Raw genomic sequence first — 21717 nt, 5'->3', positions numbered from 1 at the left:
TGTAGCTGGAAAGCAACCATAGGCAATATACAACTGAACAGAAGTCCTTGGACCTAATTAGGCCCCTGGGAATATTGTTGCAGTGCGGGAATATTAGACCAGTATTCCAGATCATCCAATTTGTGGAATTGAAAACTCTCAATCATATGTTTTATCTTAAAGTAAAAACAAACAAACACTGTGCCAAACCATCAGTTTTCAATCTGTGGTCTACCGAGTAAAAGAAAGTTGATGGCTGGAGAACCATCTGCCTGTTTATCCACCAACAATACAAATCTAATTTTTCCTGATATATTTACCACAAAGTCTTAAATTATACTGATAGATCTGTTAACATCCCAGAAATTTTAATATTCAGAAATTTAGTCAACCCCTTATTTGAGGGAGTAAAAAATAATTCAAGTAGCAAAAGACCATAGTTTAGCAAAGACCGTAGTTCTGTATCCTGGGCACAGGGGCACAAGAGCACCTGGCTCAAGGGGTCCCAAACAAACAAGGTTCAGCCACTCGCCACTAAAAAATCCAAAGGCAGAGAAACAAGTGGTGATGAAACGAAAGGAATTTACTTGAGGCCAACACTGGGAAGACAGCAGACTAGTATCTCAAAGGCTGTCTCCAAACTGCTAAAAATACTCCTAGGTTTATATAAGGAAAATGTGGGACAAAGGTCAGTAGATACAGGCAAGTGGGCAGTAAAGGTCAGGTCCATCATTATCTTGGGGGTCAACTACAGGCAGGGTTTGCTGGCTCAGGGCAGTCCTAATTGTTTGAGGGGGTACTTTCTGTTCCCATCACAGGATGCTTTGCCAGCAGGATCTTTGGCCTGAGTTAAGAGATAAGCTGGCACCCCGGTGTTTACAGCAGCAATGTCTGCAATAGTCAAATATGGAAAGAGCCAAGATGTCCATCGACAGATGAATGGATAAAGAAGATGAAGATGTGGTACACACACACACACACACACACACACACGATGGAATATTATGCAGCCATCAAAAGGAACGAAATCTTGCCATTTGCAACGATGTGGATGGAACTGGAGGGTATTATGCTAAGCAAAATAAGTCAATCAGAGAAAGACATGTATCATATGATCTCACTGATATGAGGAATTCTTAATCTCAGGAAACAAACTGAGGGTTGCTGGAGTGGTAGGGGGTGGGAGGGATGGGATGGCTGGGTGATAGACATTGGGGAGGGTATGTGCTATGGTGAGCGCTGTGAATTGTGTAAGACTGATGAATCACAGATCTGTACCTCTGAAACAAATAATACATTATATGTTAAAAAAAGGAAGAAGATAGTAGAAAAGGAAAAATGAAGTGGGAGAATTGGAGGGAGAGACGAACCATGAGAGACTATGGACTCTGAGAAACAAACTTAGGGTTCTAGAGGGGAGGGAGGTGGGGGGATGGGTTAGCCTGGTGATGGGTATTAAAGAGGGTATGTATTGAATGGAGCACTGGGTGTTATATGCAAACAATGAATCATGGAACATTATATCAAAAACTAATGATGTAATGTATGGTGATTAACATAATAAAATTTAAAAATGCAAAAAAAAAGAATTATAAAAAAAAGAGATAAGCTGGAAAGAAGAACTTAATCAATTGGAAAGTTTGAGATCAAATGGAGGTAGTTGATGGGGCGCCTGGGTGGCTCAGTCATCTGCCTTCGGTTCAGGTCATGATCCCAGGGTCCTGGGATCGAGTGCCGCATTGGGCTCCCTGCTCCGCAGGAAGCCTGCTTCTCTCCCTTTCCCACTCCCCCTTCTTGTGTTCCCTCTCTCGCTGTGTCTGTCAAATAAATAAGTAAAATCTTAAAAAAAAAAAAAAGGGTAGTTGAAGTCCTCTTTCAAAGGAGTAATTCAGTTACTGACTAGCTAAACTATTAAGAATATAAGGGGATGAAGTTTACTTAAGTGTGGTTCTAAATGAGCACTAAATAAGGACAAATTCTAGTGTTTCTTTTTTCTTTTCTTTTTTTTTTTTTTAAAGATTTTATTTATTTGAGAGCGAGAATGAGAGACAGCATGAGAGGGAGGAGGGTCAGAGGGAGAAGCAGACTCCCTGCCGAGCAGGGAGCCCGATGCGGGACTCGATGCGGGACTCGATTCCGGGATTCCAGGATCATGACCTGAGCCGAAGGCAGTTGCTTAACCAACTGAGCCACCCAGGCGCCCAATTCTAGTGTTTCTAAATAAGGAATGCTCTTTGAAAGAGTGCTTTGATTTGACCACTCCAGTTGCCTTCTGTGTGAAATGAACCTATCTTACCTCTTCTTGCTCATCTTATCCTCCTATTGCAATTAACACATACCCCATAAAACATTATGGTGATGCACTTTATTGCTTCACTTTGTGTGTCCCTGCATGAAGCACCTTGAGGACAGGGATGTGTCAGTTTGATATTCCCAGCACCAGGCACAGTGCCTGACACAAATTATAAATTCAATTTCTGTAGGACTTGGTGATGTATTGGGTGACCTACTTTATACCAGTCCCTCTACTTTGTGCTGGGGATCAACCAATGAACACTCATTTTCCTCTCTGTAATGAGAAATAAAGGAAGGCAACAGCCCCCTGCATGCAACGAATGACTCAGTAAACACACAGTTCTTTATAGTAACAGTAGCCATACACAAACAGAAAAGCGTGATGAATTTTTTTAAGTAGGTTCCACCCCAAGGTGGAGCTTGAACTCACCACCCAGACACCCAGAATCACATGCTCTACTGACTGACCCGGCCAGAAAAGTCTGATGAATATACAGTGAAGCCCCTAAGAAATGTGAAATTTTGGTTCACACGTAAACTTTCTGACAAGCTACCACTATCCACTCTCGCAAGAGCAGTTGTTTGCAGTGCCAAAGAAATCGACGCGCAAACTCTTAAGTAATTGCAGTTGAGAGATTCTAACCTGCAAAGCTCGCGACACCAAGATCCAGCGCTCGCGAAACCCACCAGAACTGGGGCAGCCTTCGCTGCCGGGCACTACCCAGCTCCCACTTCCCCGACCCCTGCTCCCTCCCACCTCCCCACCCCTCCCGGCCTTCCCCTCCCCCGGTCCTTTCCCCTTCTTTCCTCCATTCCCTAGATAACCTCCACGGATTTTCCCCTCCCCCACCCTCAAGCATCCAACCTACGCCCGGGAAAGTGCCTCCGCTCACTCGCTCCGCCCCCTAACGTCCAGCCCCCTCCACAGCTTCCTCTCTTCAGCTTCAAAACGCAGCCTTCAAATTCCCCTCCAGATGAACCGGAAGTGCGTCATGCACAGGCGCCGAGGCGCTCGTTTGGCGCGCGCGCTGTAAGCTGTGGGTCTGAGCCAGGGTGTTGGGTTTTTTTCTCTTTTCTCCTTGGTTTTTTACTTTTTTCAGACGCTGGTGTCTCCGAGTCTCGACATGCCGTCTTCTTTACTGGGCTCGGCGATGCCGGCCTCCACGTCGGCCTCAGCTTTGCAGGAAACTCTGGAAAATGCAGGGCGGCTCATCGACCGTCAGTTGCAAGAAGACCGCATGTACCCGGACCTTTCCGAGCTTCTCATGGTGTCTGCCCCAAGTGAGTGATCAGTGCCCATTTGGTGACTGCTTTCTCGGCCGAAAGGACTCTCGCCTGACTTCCTAACTAGGTCCTTATCCCCAGGGTGGGCCCAGCGAAGACATTTGAGATTTAGCTGTGCTACATTTTAAAGAGCGAAAAAGAGCCTATTTTCCGTTTATTTTCCTGTTCTCACTTCACTGCCGATATTTGAGAGGGTAGGAGTGACGAGCAATCCCCCATTTGAAGCAAAGACCCCAAACTTAATGAGCTGCTCACTGCCTCCGAGTGTTCATCGCTAAGGCCAGTTGGGTAGGATCACCTGATCCAGGTCTCATTCTTCTTGATTCCTCATTAACATTAGACTAAAACAGACGGGCAAGCGAAGTTAATTTGGAAATTTACTATCTTCTCTCAAAGATAGTCTTTATTATGTGTAGAGTTAGTGTAATACAAAGTCCTGTAATACAAAGGTAGTTGAGAAGAACTACCAGTGGAATAAAGGAAGAGAGCAGGGATATTAGCTGTGATGATGAACAGGGAGGGTAAGGCAGTGTATGGGCCCACAAAAGAGGCGATGGGAAAATACTTTGTTTAATGGTTTTAAATTATGACCAGGTTCCTCGAGGCATGGAATTACATAAGTTGCTTTAAAAAAAAAAAAGTGGCCCCTTTGTGAGACCTATATTGGAGAAAAAAAGTGTAAGAGACAAGGTTTTTGGTAAACAATAACCAAGATAAAGTAACAAGGATAATCTGTGCAATGTAAACCTAAACGACATGTGGCGATTTATAAAAGTCATTGAGTAGGCTTGTAGTCAGAAAGGATGGAAATAAAACACATGTAGTATTTGTTCCTGACAGCTACTTAACCAGTGCTTGTAAGAACTGAGTGGCCTATTAGTAACTCTCATCTCGAACAGCATTACTTCCTTTTACCTCCTTAGGTTTGAAAAGCAAGACATAAAAAGAGTCCATACATTCTTGTCCTCTCTTAATCTGATTCAAATCGATTCTGTCCACCTTTACACCAACCTCTTCAACCTAATCTCCTCCCCTTCTTCCATCCTATTCTCAAACTCTTTGTTCCAGTCACACTGAATTTAACATGTTTTCCATAAGAAGCTCTTTCTTCGGGATTCTATTTTACATCATCATTTACATCATCATTTACTTCTGGAATGTTCTTTCTTCTTTGCCTGACATTCTTCCAGACTCGCTTGAATATCACTTCCTTTGTGAGGGCTTTCTTAACTAGTCACGTTCTTTTTTTCTTTTTTTTAATTACGTATGTTAGTCATCATACATTACATCATTAGTTTTTGATGTAGTGTTTCATGATTCATTGTTTGCATATAACACCCAGTGCTCCATTCAATATGTACCCTCCTTAATACCCATCACCGGGCTAACCCATCCCCCCACCCCCTCCCCTCTAAAACCCTAACCATTCACATTCTTACTGGAATTATTAATTCCATCCATTGTGTTCCCACTGTCATTTAACATGTGCAATATCCTTTTAAAAAAAAAAAAGATTTTATTTATTTATTGACAGAGAGAGACAGTGAGAGAGGGAACACAAGCAAAGGGAGTGGGAGAGGGAGAAGCAGGCTTCCCGCGGAGCAAGGAGCCCGATGCGGGGCTGGATCCCAGGACCCTCGGATCATGACCTGAGCCGAAGGCAGATGCTCAATGACTGAGCCACCCAGGCACCCCGTGCAATATCCCATTAAAATTATGTTTTAAGATTAAATGGGATGTCTGGGATTTGCTTCAAAAAATCCATTAGGGAAGAAATAGCTAGGGATATAAATGAAACATGATCAGGCATGTTATTGGTAATTGTTGAAACTGGGTAATCAATCAGTACATAGGAATTGATTGCATTTTTCTCTCTAGTTGTGTATTTTAAATTTCCCTAATACATTTAGAATTTCTTTTATATGTCAGTTTTCCCCAACATCTTTGTACTTAAAGAGAGCCTGGAAAGGTGCCTGGGATAAACAGGTCATCAGTCAGATCTAAAGAACACCTCCCTGTTCAAGACATAGAAAGGACAGGCTGAATAGAGCAGCGCACTCCTGCCCTTAGGTGACTGTGTCTTAGGGCAAGAGAAGGGTTGCCAAATGAGAACACTTTATAGAGCAGTCTGTGGTTTCCCCCAATAAAATATTGCTTATGTGGTATTATTTGTATTTATCTTATTGGTCTTGGGGGTGGTCTAACAAGAAAAATGCATAGATTGTTTTAATCTATTAATATTTAAGTGGGAAAAGAAATCTGTTTTTTCCCCAATCAGTATTTTGTTCATAATGGTTTTATCTGACAATCACAAAGTGGTTTTATAAATATTTGCCCATTTCAGATTAATAAAATAATAGGAAAAAAACCTAAATTATTGAACTAAGTATTTCCTTTCTAATGGAATCTTTGTGAAAGATAACCTTGTGTTTAGTGCTAAAACCTGTAATTGCCCCCACCTTAACACTGGATTTTCTCAGGCTTCCTTTGTGTTGGGTCAGAACTATTTTATTCTCTCTCTCTACCTTTTACAACCACCAGATGCACAATTTTTTTTTAGCTTGCAGTGCTTCAGTATGCCTAGTTGATGCCCAAAACATTATTATTTTAATAAATGCTTTGTTTTATTACTTGCAGATAATCCCACTGTTTCTGGGATGTCAGATATGGATTATCCTCTACAAGGACCTGGTTTGCTGTCAGTACCCAACCTTCCAGAGATGAGTTCCATCCGAAGAGTTCCTCTCCCACCTGAACTTGTTGAACAGTTTGGACGTATCCTGTTACCTTGTTTTTTAACTCCTTAAAATTTTTTTAAATTGCTATTCTTATTATAATTCTTGCTTTGTGTTTAATTGGTGTGTGTATATCAGTTCATTTAAGAGTTCTATTTAAAAAATATTTTAAGTATGTGGGTGGTTTGCCATGTGCCTAGAAAATTTCATATAACATTGAATGTTGAAAATTGAATCACATTTTAATTAATCTGGGACATTGAAGAGAGTGAATTGTTAACAAGGAATTCTGCATTTTTGAATGATATTCTTGCAAAGTAGTACTTTCCAGTTAAATGCTATACAAGGAAGCTTTTACTACCACATTTTAGCTGGAAGACCCATGATTTTCATTTTTATTTTTTCTCATATTTTAACATTTTTAAAACTGGGGTGTTGTTCTAAAACTGTTTAAAGACAAACTGCCAGGTACTTCTTTTTCCCCCTCCCCAAAATTTTTTGGTATGGTTTTGCACTGATTGCTATCTTAGAATTAAAGTCTGTAAGTGCTAAGGATCACAATAAGAATGGAACACTAATGGCATCTTCATAGACTGAGTTACTAGAGGAGTTTTCTTACCCTCTAAAAAGAAAGATTTTGTCTAATTTTTTAAAAGTGTGGCATATCCTATAAAGGCATTAGATTTATAGTTAAATTTGCTAGGAAGCTTTTTTATCAATCTATAGCCCTCATAATTTAGACATTAAGATGCTATATTAATATTTAATGAGATTTTTAAAAGTATATTAATCTATTTAAAGTAAAAACTTTTCAAATTTCATTACGGTCTGACAGAAAAATAAAGGAAATGGAACATTGAGGAATACTTGTATGTAGAAAAACTAGTAGAATTTAATATTTTCCCTAAAATTTTCACTGTCTCTCTGAGACTTTGTGAAATAGTGTTATTAAATATAAAACATACCTTATCCCATATTCTACTCTTGCTTAGTTTCTTTTTTTTTTTTAAAGATTTTATTTATTTGAGAGAGAGCATGCGCACGAGTGCACAAGCAGGGGGAGCTGCAGACAGAGGGAGAAGCTAGCCAGCTGCTCCCTCTGTCTGAGGCAAGGAGCCTGACATGGGACTCGATCCCTGGACTCTGGGATCATGACCTGAGCTGAAAGCAGGTGCTCAACCAACTGAGCCACGCAGGCGTCCCCCTTGCTAAGTTTCTTAATATTCTTCTTTTATCTTCTGATAATACTATTTCTGCAAAGGAAATTATTTGATAATTGTTTCCTTGTCTTATAATTACATATTATTTGTTTTTCAATCAGACTATTTATTATTATTTTTTTTAAGATTTTATTTATTTGACAGAGACACAGCAAGAGAGGGAACACAAGCAGGGGGAGTGGGAGAGGGAGAAGCAGGCTTCCTGCCGAGCAGAGAGCCCGATGTGGGACTTGATCCCAGGACCCTGGGATCGTGACCTGAGCCAAAGGCAGACACTTAACGACTGAGCCACCCAGGCGCCCCTCAGTCATATTTATAAGAAGCTTGCAAATAGTCAAGCTATGACTTTAGCATACCATGTGTTTGTTTTTTTTTAATCAGTCTTGCTCTTATACAGTTGGGGAAACTGGTCCAGTAAGTTTTTTCATGTCAAAATTTAATGGTGTTACTCATAATCCGTATTCTTTTTTAAGTTAGTAATGGTAAAAACATTACATTTGTCCTTTAGAATGCATTTCAGGTAGTCAGATAGCATTATTTAGAAATTATAAATTACAGGTTTATTTCTGTCATAGCTATATCTTTCATTAAACTTATTAGAAATCAAGATATTTTATTTGCTCTTTCTATTAAAGAGTGGCTAGGTCATGATTTTTTAATCATAAATTTTCAAGTTCTTTTTTTAAGATTTTATTTATTTTTTAACAGAGAGAGAGCGAGAGAGGGAACACAAGCAGGGGGAGTGGGAGAGGGAGAAGCAGGCTCCCCCCTGAGCGGGGGGCCTGCCTCTGGGCTCGATCCCGGGACCCTGGGATCACAACCTGAGCCAAAGCAGATGCTTAATGACTGAGCCACCCAGGCACCCCTTAATCATAAATTTTAAACCAAAATCTTTCAAAACAAATTTAGGAAAGATAAGATTGAAATCTTTTTGCCTTACATCCACACTACTTCAGATATGCAGTGTAACTGCATGATGGGCGTGTTCCCTCCTATCAGCAGAGCTTGGCTCACAATTGACAGTGACATATTCATGTGGAACTATGAAGACGGGTATGTATTTAATGCTGGTTTGCTGTAGCATGGTTAGAATTTAGATTATCTTAACTGCAGCTGATGTTCTACTCATCAGAAGCTGCATGGTTTATCTTTCATTCATCTAACATCTGGATCATTGCTTCTCAGTATGCATACCAATCACCTGGGTAGGGGGTTAAAATGTGGACTCTGTTATAGTAGTTCTGAGTGAGCCTCAAGAGTCCTCATTTGTACAAACTCCCAGTGATGCTGCCAGTCTGAGTACCACTCTGAGTAGCAGGGGTCTAGTTGCCAAGTTCTTACCTTCCAATAAGGTAGCCTATCAGTTTTTTTGATAGATCGTTTGACATTTTTAAGGATCTCTGTTTTCGATGCATTTCTATGCATTGGGAGTCTCTTAACTTACTGAAGTGACTAAACAGTTTTGTCGGTCTGTGAGCTTGATCTATGTGTAATTTGAATGTATGTAACAGTCTGAGTGAAGGTCCAAGATCTTCTTGCTAAAATAAAGTTTATTGATCTGATAATCTCACCTGGCTTTCTGGAGATAAATTTTGGCATATTACCAGTTCTCTGTCATAATATCTTTAGGTGGTTAAGTGGGTTAATGAGAAGAAGGCCCATGTAGTTGTTACTCTTTCCTTGGGTAATTAAGACACCTGTTAGGAACACACACACACACACATACACTGTATCATTGAGTTGAAGTGACACTAAATGACAACTTGAACTTGTAGCTTAAATGAAACCATTTTTGTTCACTGATTTTTTTCGATTAGAACTTTTTATAGCTAGAGTTATGATTGAACTGTTATATAGTCCCAATAGCAGTGATGTATGGTTGTGATTGTTCTTCATATATCTTGAACTTTAGTTTGTTGTATTATTGTAACATGGTCATTTTGATACTAAGGAATAACACCTCTTCATTTAGGCATGAATGTATTTAAGAAAACCAAATGCCAAAAAACTGCATAATAGATAAATGTAAGGATAATTTCCTTAAGGGTTTTCCCTTTAATGAAAATTTCTATATTTCCATTAACATCTAATATATCCATCATAATAAAATATTGAGTTTATCATGTATCAGACACTGTTTTGTGCTAGGAATAGCATTGAATGCGGTAAATATAGTCTCTATCTACATGGAACATACAGTCCAACCTTACTGTGTTAAAACTAGAACTCATTTAAAGAAAAATCATCTGAACAATGTGCTTATTGAAAAAAAAATCAAGGCACAAGTCCTGGGTATAAATCTTTATTTCGTTCACAAGTTCAATACTGCAAAAGCCTTGGGCTTCCTTTCAATTATTCCATTAGCTTTCTATTATAAATCCTAATTCCACCTGGATAATAGGCGCATAATCTTGTCCCATTTATTGTTCTGTAACCTCTAACTTCCCCAGTATTGGTCTTAGTTTCTGGAGGCTGTGCCAGTTATCACAATATGGAAAAAAGCGGGGAAACCTGGCTTACCTAAGTGGCCATTGAGGTGTTTTCTTCCTGTTTGCTTGGTCCTTTTCAGGACAACCAGAAGTTTTCTTCAAAGTCTGGATCATATATTTTTTTCTTGGTATTTATTCTGCTTGGCATTTTCTGATTTTCTTGATCTTTCATTATTTTTGGAAGTTTTTCAGTAATTACCTTCAAATATTTGTCCTGTCCCATTCTTTCCCTCTTCTGAAATTTTTATACTTTTGTTAGATTGTTTGATGTTCTTCAACAGGTTTTGGATGCTCTGTTCTATTTTTGTTTCTCCATTTTTTTTTTCTTTTTGTTTCAATTTGGACAGTTTCTATTGACCCAACTTCAGGATCACCAATTCCTTCGTTAGCTATGTCAAGTCTACTTAAAAAGTTCTTACAAGATGTTCTTTCTCTATGCTGTGCTTTTTATTTCTAATATTTTCACTTGCTTATTTCTTGTAATTTTCACCTCTCTGCTGAAGTTCCTTATCTGTTTGTTTATGTCATCCACCTTTTCCATTAGCACCCATACTATATTAATCATATTTATTTAAAATTTTCTGTCTGTAGTTCAGACATTGAGCTCATAGCTGAGTCCATTTCTGTTGATTGCTTTGTTTCTTGACAGGCTTTTTTTTCCTGTGTTTTATTTGTCTCATGTGTTTTGTTTTGTTTTTTTTTAAAGATTTTATTTATTTGAGAGAGAGAGAGTGAGAGAGAGCATGAGAGGGGAGAGGGTCAGAGGGAGAAGCAGACTCCCCACTGAGTAGGGAGCCCGATGTGGGACTCGAACCTGGGACTCCAGGATCACGACCTGAGCTGAAGGCAGTTGCTTAACCAACTGAGCCACCCAGGCGCTCTGTCTCATGTGTTTTCTGAAAGCTAGATATCATGTGTAGGACAGTGGATACTGCAGTAAATAGTGTTTATCCTTAGAAATGGGCCTAGCAGGTAGGCGTATATAATGGGGAAAGTTGACTTTTTTCAAGTCAGGAGTTGAGCTGAGTTGGGTTTTGTCATTGCTGTGGTTATCCTCAGTGGACCACAGGTTTCATCCTGTAGAATTACTTTATACTTAGGATACAGGTTGGGATGCCGGAGATTTTTTCTCAATGTTTCCCTTCCACTCTCAGGCTTACACTTTCCCTGTTTTTCTGAGGGGGTCTTGCCCCAGCAGTAGAATTGCTGTTACCTTGCAACCTGGTTGGGGGGAAGTTTGGGATGGGGAGCAGCATTCCCTGTTTTCCTGGTTTATGCTTATTAGCCTTAGACAGACCTGTGTGCCTGGATCTTGGAATTGAAACACTTTTCTTTGCTGGTTTATTTTTCATTACATTCTATAGTCTTAAAGAACATTTTAGATGAAACTATTTTCTTCATATGTATAACATGTTTTTCTTTAACTATTGGCAGAGGAGACCTTGCCTATTTTGATGGACTTAGTGAGACTATTCTTGCTGTGGGACTTGTGAAACCAAAAGCTGGTAAGAAATAAAAATGTAATGATTAATTTACATATGTATATGCATAGGACTGAATAACAGCACATTTTAACATAGTTGAAATTTTTATTGAAGTTTGGTCTGAATTCTAATGAGAAATATGTAAAGTGATTAGGAATATTTAATAGTTTATTCACTTTATGATAGAAGTGAATCTGTCTTTAAATTGTTACACTGGTGCACCTGGCTGGCTCAGTTGGTAGAGCATGTGACTCTTGATCTCAGGATCATGAGTTCAAGCCCCATGTTAGGTATAGAGCTTACTTAAAAAAAATACTTTTTAATAAATAAAATTGTTAAACTATAATTTTTGAATTTTGTTTTGCTTATTTTTTGTTACTCATTGTTGATTTATTTGCCTGAAGTTTTTTGCATTGTACATTTTCTTTTTTTTTGCATTATACATTTTCATTAGTTACTGAATTTAATGTAAAAACCATTTTTGTCTCTGCATTTTTTTAGTCTTGATAGCCCATAGAAATGAAAAGAGTTCAGAATAACTCTTAAAGAAGTGGCAAGTATTGTTTAACAGTTTCAACTTCATTGTGCCAGATTTTTTTATAAAAGCTGACAAAATAATAGATTGATTTAAATTTAACATACATTTTTTGGATGTATGAGAAATCTTCCTACAATGGGAAATAGTAGACAAAATTGTTTGTAAGGCTTAAATAAAATTTTTTGAGTTCGCAGCTGTTTGAAATGATAATTCACATGGTACAAACATGCAGTCTTATACACTGTTTATGTGATTACATTGGAAACTTATTTCCTTAAAATAGAACCTCAAGGTATTCTTCACCCTGAGGTATGTATCTCTTTTATCTATATTTAAAAGTTTATTCATAGGTGCGCCTGGGTGGCACAGTCTGTTAGGCATCCAACTCTTGGTTTCAGCTCCGGTCGTGATCTCAGGGTTGTGAGATTGAGCCCTGCATGGGGCTCCACACTCAGTGCAGAGTGTGCTTAAGACTCTCCCTCTCCCTCTGCTCCTGCCCTCTGCTTGCTCATGTGCGCTCATGCACATGCTCTCTCTCTCTCTCAAAATAAATAAATAAATCTTTTTTTTTTTTAAAGTTACTATCTAAAAGCTTATTCAAAATAACAGTGGAGGGCTCTCCCTGCTCTGTACTTTAATAAATATAAATTGTCCATCTAAAATAAATAGTAAAATTTTGTTCTACTCAAATATAAACTTCAGTGCAAAATTAAAATTATGGCAAGTCTTTCATATGACAACAAAGGTGTGAATTGTTTCACAATTGTTTTTTTGTTTTGTTTTGTTTTTTTGAGAGAGAGTGTGCAAGTGGGGGGCGGAGGGGCTAAGGGAGAGAAAATCCTAAGCAGGCTCCATGCCTGGTAAAGAGCTGGACTCGGGGCTGGATCTCACCGTGACTTGAGCCAATATCAAGAGTCAGACACTTAACCGAATGAGCCACCCTGATTATGAAACAACTCTGACTTTGCTATCCATAAGCACTGAAAATTTTGACTCTCGAACATAAAGCGTTATAACAAAGTTCGTATCTTACTTTGCCTATTGTAAGAAAATATTATTCTTAAAGTCATTGTTTTCTAACTCAAGCTTTTTGGCAAGAGTTTGCTTTATTGGCAAGAAGAGTATGAATACATGTTTCAATTTTGTGGTTGCTTGAATAAAACATAAGAGTGCTCCCGCTGAGCAGGGAGCCCGATGTGGGACACGATCCTGGGACTCCAGGATCATGACCTGAGCCGAAGGCAGTCGCTTAACCAACTGAGCCACCCAGGCACCCCGAATTTTCTTCTTTTTTTAAGGCTGGATAATATTGCTATGTATGTATACATATATGTGTATGTATACATACACACACACACATACACCACATTTTGTTTATTCATTCATCTGTTGGTGGACAGTTGGGTTGCTTCCACCTTTTGCATACTGTGAATTATGCTGCTGTGGGCATTAAGTATACAAATAGAAGGCTTTATATTTTAATAAACTATTTAATAATGTAATGCTGATTTTAATTGGTATTAAATACTGAAGTGTTTCTTTTCTTTTCTTTTTTTTTTTTTTAAGATTTTATTTATTTATTTGACAGAGAGAGAAATAGCGAGAGCAGGAACACAAGAAGGGGGAATGGGAGAGGGAGAAGCAGGCTTCTTGCCGAGCAGGGAGCCCAATGTGGGACTCGATCCCAGGACCCTGGGATCATGACCTGAGCCGGAGGCAGACGCTTAACGACTGAGCCACCCAGGCACCCTGAAGTGTTTCTTTTCTAAGATGGTTCTTTTTTATTACTATCTACTTATTTAAATATTCATAGGTAGTAATATTTTAACATCAAAATTAAATTGAGTTCAGACTTTTCATATACTATTTAATTTTTTTTTTTAAGTAGACTCCACGCCCAACTTGGGGCTTGAACTCATGACCCCAAGATTGAGAGCCGCATGCTCTACCAGCTGAACCAGCCAGACACGTCCTTCATATACTGTTTAATCACTAGTTCATTTTAATGGTAAAACCATTAGTCTATCAATGCTTAAATAGTGGAAGTGGATGTTTTTTGGAATAATCCCTAACCCACGTCTGCTTTATCTTAGGCATCTTTCAACCTCATGTACGACACCTCCTGGTTTTGGCAACCCCTGTGGATATAGTGATTCTTGGACTTAGCTATGCTAATTTACAAACAGGTATGGCAAACCACATGTGGTATTTTTAAAATAAAAATATGTTAGCCAATTTATATAATTAAAAGCTTTTTTTTTTTCACTAAGTTATCTTTCCAGACTCTTTTTCATAGGAAAATAATACTTCCCTATAGGTATGATAACTTTCAGGTTAGTAGCTCCATCAAGCAAGTATTTTGAATATGCTTATCATATTAATGTGCATTCCTTAAATGTACAATATAAAAGGGTAGTAGAAGAGAAATAATTGACACTAGTGAGTTTTCTATAATGCTTTCAATTTATTTGTTTCTGGTTTTTTGAATGGTTGTTTTAACATATGGAACACTGAAATATACATTATTCTTTCCTTTAATATAAGAAGACCTGAATTTATTTTTTTCTTTTGCATTCTGGCAATCTGTTTTGGGTGAAATAGTGTTGAATTTCAGTGACTGAAATTAATGATTATTACTATCAAATCCTTGGGTTCTTTCCCAAAATCTAGTAATTTGGGATAGTTTGTCGATTGATGTTTTACAATGTTATGTATATAAAACATATATTGTGCATATATACATATTGTAGGTTCTATTTAACTTGAATAAACTGTATCAGACTTTTTATAGTAATTTAAAAGTATATGTTGTAGAAGCTTTTAGGTGTGTCAATAAGAATTCAGTAAAAATACCAATTCTGAAGATAACGTAGTGATTGTTTCAAACTTCAAAAACGCTAATAAGCTGATTCATATTCTTTCTTTAAAAAAAATAGGTTCTGGGGTTCTTAATGACAGTATGTGTGGTGGAATGCAGTTGCTTCCAGATCCTTTATATTCTCTTCCCACTGATAATACTTACCTTTTAACAATAACTTCCACTGATAATGGGAGAATTTTCTTGGCTGGAAAAGATGGCTGTTTATATGAAGTAGCATACCAAGTAAGTCTGGCATTTATAAACATTTTTTTCCTCCCCTTGGATAAAGTAGGGATAGATTTTACTTTTGTTTTCTAATTATATAAGCACATTAATATATTCTTATGAAAAGTATTCAGACATACAGTTAAAACCTTGCATGACTACACCATGCCTACAAAACCCGGTCCTCTCTCCAGAAGTAAAATCCAGTTCTGAGTATGTCTTCTTAGGACATGATACATTGATAAGTATCTATAAATTTCTATCTGTATGTATTTATATGTATACACATATACAAATACGTGATGTACTTCTGTATGTTTTTCCTTAGATTATTGCTTATGTTTTGTTACATAATTGGCTTTTCACTTAACTGTGTTATGTTTTGTGATTGCTGTACAGTTGTCTATAAAATGGATGTACATTATTCACTTAATAATTCCTTCCTTGATGGACTTCTATGTTTTCAGTTTTCCTATTCATAAATAATGGTATAATAAGTGTTCTTTTGCAGGTCTCCTTGTGTACATGTGTGGATATTTTTTTGTGTAGAGACTTAGAATTCCTATGGTTGGGTTATGGAGCATATGCATTTAAAATTGTAATATTTTCATATTGCCCTCTGAGAGTTTTTTAGACTCTTAGCAGGCTTCCTTTTTAAGAATTTTTATTCATTTATTTGACAGGGAGAGAGCACAAGCAGGTGGAGTAGCAGGGAGAGGGAGAAGCAGGCTCCCACTGAGCAAAAAGCCAGATGTGGGGCTTGATCCCAGGATCCTGGGATCATGACCTGAGCTGAAGGCAGTCGCTTAACCAACTGAGCCACCCAGGCACCCCACTTAGCAGGCTTCTATGAATATATCCCACCACCCCTCACTGATGGTAGTATTATCAAACTTACTAATTTTGACCAATCTGATAGAAGGAAATTTTTTTTATTACTCTCTGAGGGAGGATCTTTTCATGTATTTATTGGTCATGTATGTTTACTCTGAAATGTCTTTTTATGTCTTTTCCTACTGTATTACTGGCTTTTTTTCATAAGGTAAATGTTAGGAAACTGATAAAGTAATATTCTCAGAGTCACATGGCTAATTAATTAGTGGCAGAGCTAGGATTACAACCCTGGTCAGCTGTGTTTTTTATATTACATTGTACCTCTTTCTTACCTAGTTTCTCTTGGCTTTGTTCATTATCGGCGCTCCCGCCCCACCCCACCCCAAAGGTTTTGTATGGCAAAAGTCAGACATTGAGAGGTAAACTGTAGATTATGGTGGCGATGGCTGCTATTAAGATATCTTTTTAGGGGCGCCTGGGTGGCTCAGTCGTTAAGCATCTGCCTTCGGCTCAGGTCATGATCCCCGGGTCCTGGGACTGAGCCCTGCATCAGGCTCCCTGCTCAGGAGGAAGCCTGCTTCTCCCTCTCCCACTCCCCCTGCTTGTGTTCCCTCTCTTGGCTGTGTCTCTCTGTCAAATAAATAAATAAAATCTTAAAAAAAAAGAAAAGATTTCTTTTTAGCCAAAATGGGAAGAGATGATACAAGTACCCCTATCCTATGTACTTTGGGCTCTTACAGACTGCACTTATTATTTGCTTTACTACTTTCAGATAAAAGAGTTTTTAAGATAATTAAAATATGAGTTTATTAACATAGCACTATGAGGTTTTGAAATAGCTGATTTCATTGAGAGCTATGATTTGATTATGGCTAACTACATTTTCTATTATTAATTAAAGGATTAAACTCAGTACTTATTCCAAGTAGTATGTCTCACTTTATTTACAATTATTGGTACTTCACTAAGATTTGAGGATTTTTGTACATGTGGTTATACGGTTAGTTGCTATGACAAATGTGTCTACATTTACAAGTCTTGCTTCTTTCAATTTTTCTTTTAAGGCAGAAGCAGGTTGGTTTAGCCAAAGATGTAGGAAAATAAACCACTCAAAGAGCACACTTTCTTTCCTTGTTCCTTCATTGCTACAATTCACATTCTCAGAAGATGGTAAGTAGAAAACAATAAATTTGGCAAACAAAAGTTTTTAAGATTGTTGACTTAACATTTTCTTCAGAAATTCTCATTCTTAACTGAAAGTTTGTCTTACTAAGTAAATAACAGTTGTTATATAGTCGTAAGGTTTCTTTTTTTCTTTTTTTTTTTTGATTTTATTTATTTGAGAGGGAGAGCATGAACAGTGGGAGGAACAGGGAGGAGCAAAGGGAGAGGGATAAGCAGACTCCGTGTTGAGCATGGAGCCCAACACTGGGCTCAATCCCATGACCCCGAGATCATGGCCTGAGCCGAAATCAAGAGTCAAGACACTCAACCGACTCAGCCACCCAGGCGCCCGCGCACGATGATTTATTTTCTTGAAGGAATGCACGGAGTATAATTATTTCCTGTGTTTCTAGCATATAGTAGACATTCATTAAATGTTTGTTGAATGAAGAAATAATCTAGAACTTGGTTTTGATTTGGCTTAAAATTCATCAAGAAGACAGAGTAATTTATTTGTGAGGCTCTTCATCTAGTCACAGTATTTGATGTCTGCTTTTTTCATATTTTGTCTGATTTAAATGCTTCTTGCCTTTGTCCTCATGCAAATATCATGGAACTTACCTGCAAAGCAAGAGAAAGCCCCTGAATGCAAAGTTCTAATTCAGCAATTTAAATTTGTTAGAAATGGCTACTCTGTTTAATTCGTTAATCTTTAGAGGTTTTTTTCCTTTGTCTTATTTTTAGATCCTATTGTTCAAATTGCAGTTGATAATTCTAGAAACATTTTATATACACGGTCTGAGAAAGGAGTAATACAGGCAAGTATTAATACACTACTATTTAAGGGGAGTAAGAACATCCCTGTTTTTAAGGAAGAGATTCAGTTACTCTTAGCCTTTTCCTATGAGCTGTGTGCTTTTTAAAAATACATCCCAAACTACTTCTTAGGGCTTCTTTTTTATGAAATTTCAAATCTCTGATGTTTCCATATCTGTGTGAAGTGTCTAAATTAAAGGATCGCTAAAAAGGAAGAGTCTTCTAAAAGTTTATTTTGTAAAATGCGTATGGGCTATAGTTATGTTTAAGTGGGTACAATTTTTTATTCACAGGTATATGATTTGGGCCAAGATGGACAAGGAATGAGCAGAGTTGCCTCAGTTTCACAGAATTCTATTGTTTCTGCTGCTGGAAACATTGCTAGGTAATTAATTGTCAGGCATTTCATTTGTACAAGGCATATCATTATGCTATATATGTGCGGCATACTAAAATTATTTCCTCTTCAAAATATCTCTAAAAGGAAAGGAATGTTGAAGATGACACTGGAGGTTATGTTTGAAACAGCTCCTAGAGAAAGACTCTTCCTTTAATTCTAATGTTGGATGGTTTGAAACATAAGGCAGACTGGTTTTTTTTTACAGTGTAAAGTACAACTTTATTTTTCCTTGGAATGTGTTAAGCTTTAGGTGGTCTATATAGGCAATTACAGGAGTTGTCACTAGGAAACTACGTGTCTCAAAGTTCCCCACTAGTACCCACTCCAACCTTTTATTTATGTTATGTTATTTATTTATTTATTTGAGAGAAAGAACAAGTGAGAGTGAGTGAGAGAAGCAGACTCTATGCAGGGCTCGACCCCAGGACCCTGGGGTCACCGCTCCAACCTTTTAACAGGCCTGTGTAGTATAAGTTTAGTTGGTCTGATAATTGACACAGGGCAGTTTGGGAATACAGAACTTCACCGTTTTATTGTTCACATTGTATTCTTGACGAAACTGAAACTAAAGGATGTTAAGATTTGTCTGAACTCTGAGTCCTAGAGAAGTGCTAGTACCCAAGTTACAAGCCAACTTTTCAGACACTGTACACTGTGATTTATGTATATCACAACTAATTTAGCTCAGCTGCAGAAATTCTTTTCAAATAACAAAGGCCTCAAATTTTCAGCTTCGGTTTTCTATGTGCTTGGGTCATTGCTGCATTCACCTATCCTAGCAAAAATTCAGTGCTTTCTTTGCTTTTCAGTGACAAAAAAATTTTCAAGGCAGACAATCTTAAACAAAGGGTTTCCTTTTTCTTCTCCAACTTTACTTTTTTTTTTGGAAACGTTTTCAAATCTACAGAAAAACTAGAAGAGCAGCATGGTAAAAACTGGTAATACCCTATCAAATTATCCAAATTCAACAGTTGTTACTGTTTTCCCTTATTTGCTCGCTTTCATTCTTATGAGCTATTTGAAAGTAAGTTGCAGACATCATGACTTTCACCCTTAAATCCTTCAACTTTCATGTCCTAAGTCTCTTACAGAAGCACAATACCAATTCGACACCTAAAAAAATTAATAATTTTGTAGTATTATCTTTTAATTATATAGTTCATATTAACATTACTTAACAGTCCCAAAAATCTTTCATAGCTGTTTTTCTTTCCATTTTTCCCCAGATTCAGTCAGAGCCCATGAATTAAATTGGTCATTTGTCTCATTAATATAGAATAGATGTCTCATTGTCTTTCTTTTCCCCTAAATATTCACATTTGGTGGGGAGGGGCAAGAGTCTTATTTGTGGAATATCTCAATTTCTGAATTTGTCCTTTTTCTATTATCATTAGATTGAGGTTTTGGTTTGGTTTTACCAGAATTACTCCTTGCAGCGTTACATCAGTAGGCACGTAACCACCAGGTTTTCCACTATTGAATACTTGGTTAAGGTGCTATTTACCAGATTTTTCCATTATAAAGTTTCATTTTTCCTTCTTTTTAATTAGCGGTAATCTTTACAATGATAATTTGATGCTCTGAGAACACCTTCTTCCTCATTAACCATTTACCCAATGGAGTTAGCCTTCTTTTATGATCTTTGAAAACAGGGTAATGTCTAACAATGTAAACTCATATTCAGGGGGTTTGCCTGCTCTTGCTGCTGCTGTGTTAATTTCCCAAGAAGTTAGTCTTATTTTAGCATATTAGACTAGTTTTTTTTCCCTTTCTTGTAGGACCATAGATCGTTCTGTTTTTAAGCCGGTTGTTCAAATAGCAGTGATTGAAAATTCTGAATCCCTGGACTGTCAGTTATTGGCGGTTACACATGCAGGTATGTTGTTTAATTTCTGTGTCTGCTCTTGGTTTTAGAATTTGATAATCCTCAGACTTGGAAATTTGTGATTAGAAATGCGTTTTTACTTCTGTATCAGTTATCAAGCCATATTAATAATTCGTAAAATTAAGGATTTTGAAAATTGGAAGATTCTTGTGGTTTTGTCTCCTCATGTTATAGATGTCAAACTAGGTCTGACGGGTGAAGTGGCTAATATTCAGTGACAGAGCCTGAATAGGAAAAAGGACTCTCTTGGCTTATAGTTGCAGACTCTTTCTGCTAAAATGTGTTGATTCACCTGTCAATTCCAAGTGACACTGTCTTAGAACTCTACTTCAGGTGGTATTACACATGGTGATTTAAGATTAGTCAGGAAGGTGATTCTAGGACTTTAACAAGTGTCTGTGTTTCTCTGTGGAATTGCTTCAATCACACAAGGACCTCAAGTCTTTCATTTTCTGTTACTGATGTATAATTTTATCCCATCATCAGGTGTAAGGTTATATTTCAGCACTTGTCCATTCAGACAACCATTAGCACGACCTAATACATTGACACTGGTTCATGTCCGCTTACCTCCTGGATTCTCAGCGTCTTCAACAGTGGAAAAGCCTTCAAAAGTACATAAAGCTCTTTATAGTAAAGGTAAGTTCTGATATCGTATCAGATTTAAGATTGGATTTTTTAAATTGTTAAAATTAGAATGTCTTTTGAGCCATTTGAAAATAATAAATTTTCCAATAAAATTTAGAATATTTTAATTTCTTACATTAATAATGTCCTTACACCTTTAATCATCCAGTGGACTTAAGGCTGCTATCTCTCAAGTCAGTATAAAGGAAACAAGTTAGCAGGAGGAGCTGGAATTGAGTCCAAGAGAGTATATTTCAAAATCAACTAATATTGCTGAGATGATCTTTTATAGTTTACTCTGCCATTCCACTAGTAACTTCGTCATTTTTATTCATGATGTTTGAGATAATCAGTACATGAAATCCTGTTTCATTGAATATTAGATACCGTTGATTGAAAGTTACAACATTTTTTATGTATTAAATGTACTTTTTTAAAGTTAATTAAATTCGTAAGCCCATTGATTGCAAAATATGTCATAACGTCAGAAATTTTAAGATGTGAAAAAAGTGTTTACTCAAAAGAAATGGAAGTGTAAGATCTGGAACACTTAATGATTCTACCCTATTAATAATTATATGTCCTTTTAAGGGATTAATTTTTTTTTATTTTGTGACTCGTTTACTTACAACAATGCATGCTATGTATATATGTTATATATATTAATGTTAGTAGTTAATATTTTTAAGAACATTGGGGATGCATATTATTTGGCATCATATAATAAGATTTTGTGTATTAAACTTCTAGGCATTCTACTGATGGCAGCTTCAGAAAATGAAGATAATGATATTTTGTGGTGTGTCAACCATGATACATTTCCCTTCCAAAAGCCAATGATGGAAACCCAGGTAAGTTATCCTGAGAATCTTAATTTTTTAT

The 21717-nt window shown here is 37.3% G+C and overlaps 1 protein-coding gene across 1 annotated transcript in view; it reads left to right on the top strand.

Annotated features, from left to right (window-relative positions):
* Positions 1 to 3285: 3285 nt before the first annotated feature.
* The window catches only part of LOC118006467 (nuclear pore complex protein Nup155), a 60543-nt gene continuing 42111 nt past the window's right edge, over positions 3286 to 21717 (top strand). Inside the window, exons 1-12 of the mRNA XM_034999135.1 lie at positions 3286 to 3555; positions 6196 to 6333; positions 8470 to 8566; positions 11437 to 11507; positions 14118 to 14210; positions 14961 to 15127; positions 17008 to 17113; positions 17852 to 17925; positions 18217 to 18308; positions 20102 to 20199; positions 20695 to 20847; positions 21586 to 21686. Of these exons, the coding sequence (XP_034855026.1) occupies positions 3399 to 3555; positions 6196 to 6333; positions 8470 to 8566; positions 11437 to 11507; positions 14118 to 14210; positions 14961 to 15127; positions 17008 to 17113; positions 17852 to 17925; positions 18217 to 18308; positions 20102 to 20199; positions 20695 to 20847; positions 21586 to 21686 (1347 nt within the window). The 5' untranslated portion in view covers positions 3286 to 3398. The remainder of the gene's footprint in view (positions 3556 to 6195; positions 6334 to 8469; positions 8567 to 11436; positions 11508 to 14117; positions 14211 to 14960; positions 15128 to 17007; positions 17114 to 17851; positions 17926 to 18216; positions 18309 to 20101; positions 20200 to 20694; positions 20848 to 21585; positions 21687 to 21717) is intronic.

The sequence above is a fragment of the Mirounga leonina genome, unplaced genomic scaffold (assembly GCF_011800145.1).
Source record: "Mirounga leonina isolate KUSES-001 unplaced genomic scaffold, KU_Mleo_1.0 Mir_97, whole genome shotgun sequence".
Taxonomy (NCBI): Eukaryota; Metazoa; Chordata; class Mammalia; order Carnivora; family Phocidae; genus Mirounga; species Mirounga leonina.
The sequence above is the reverse complement of the archived record's forward strand: the minus strand, read 5'-3'. Positions and strand labels throughout refer to the sequence as shown.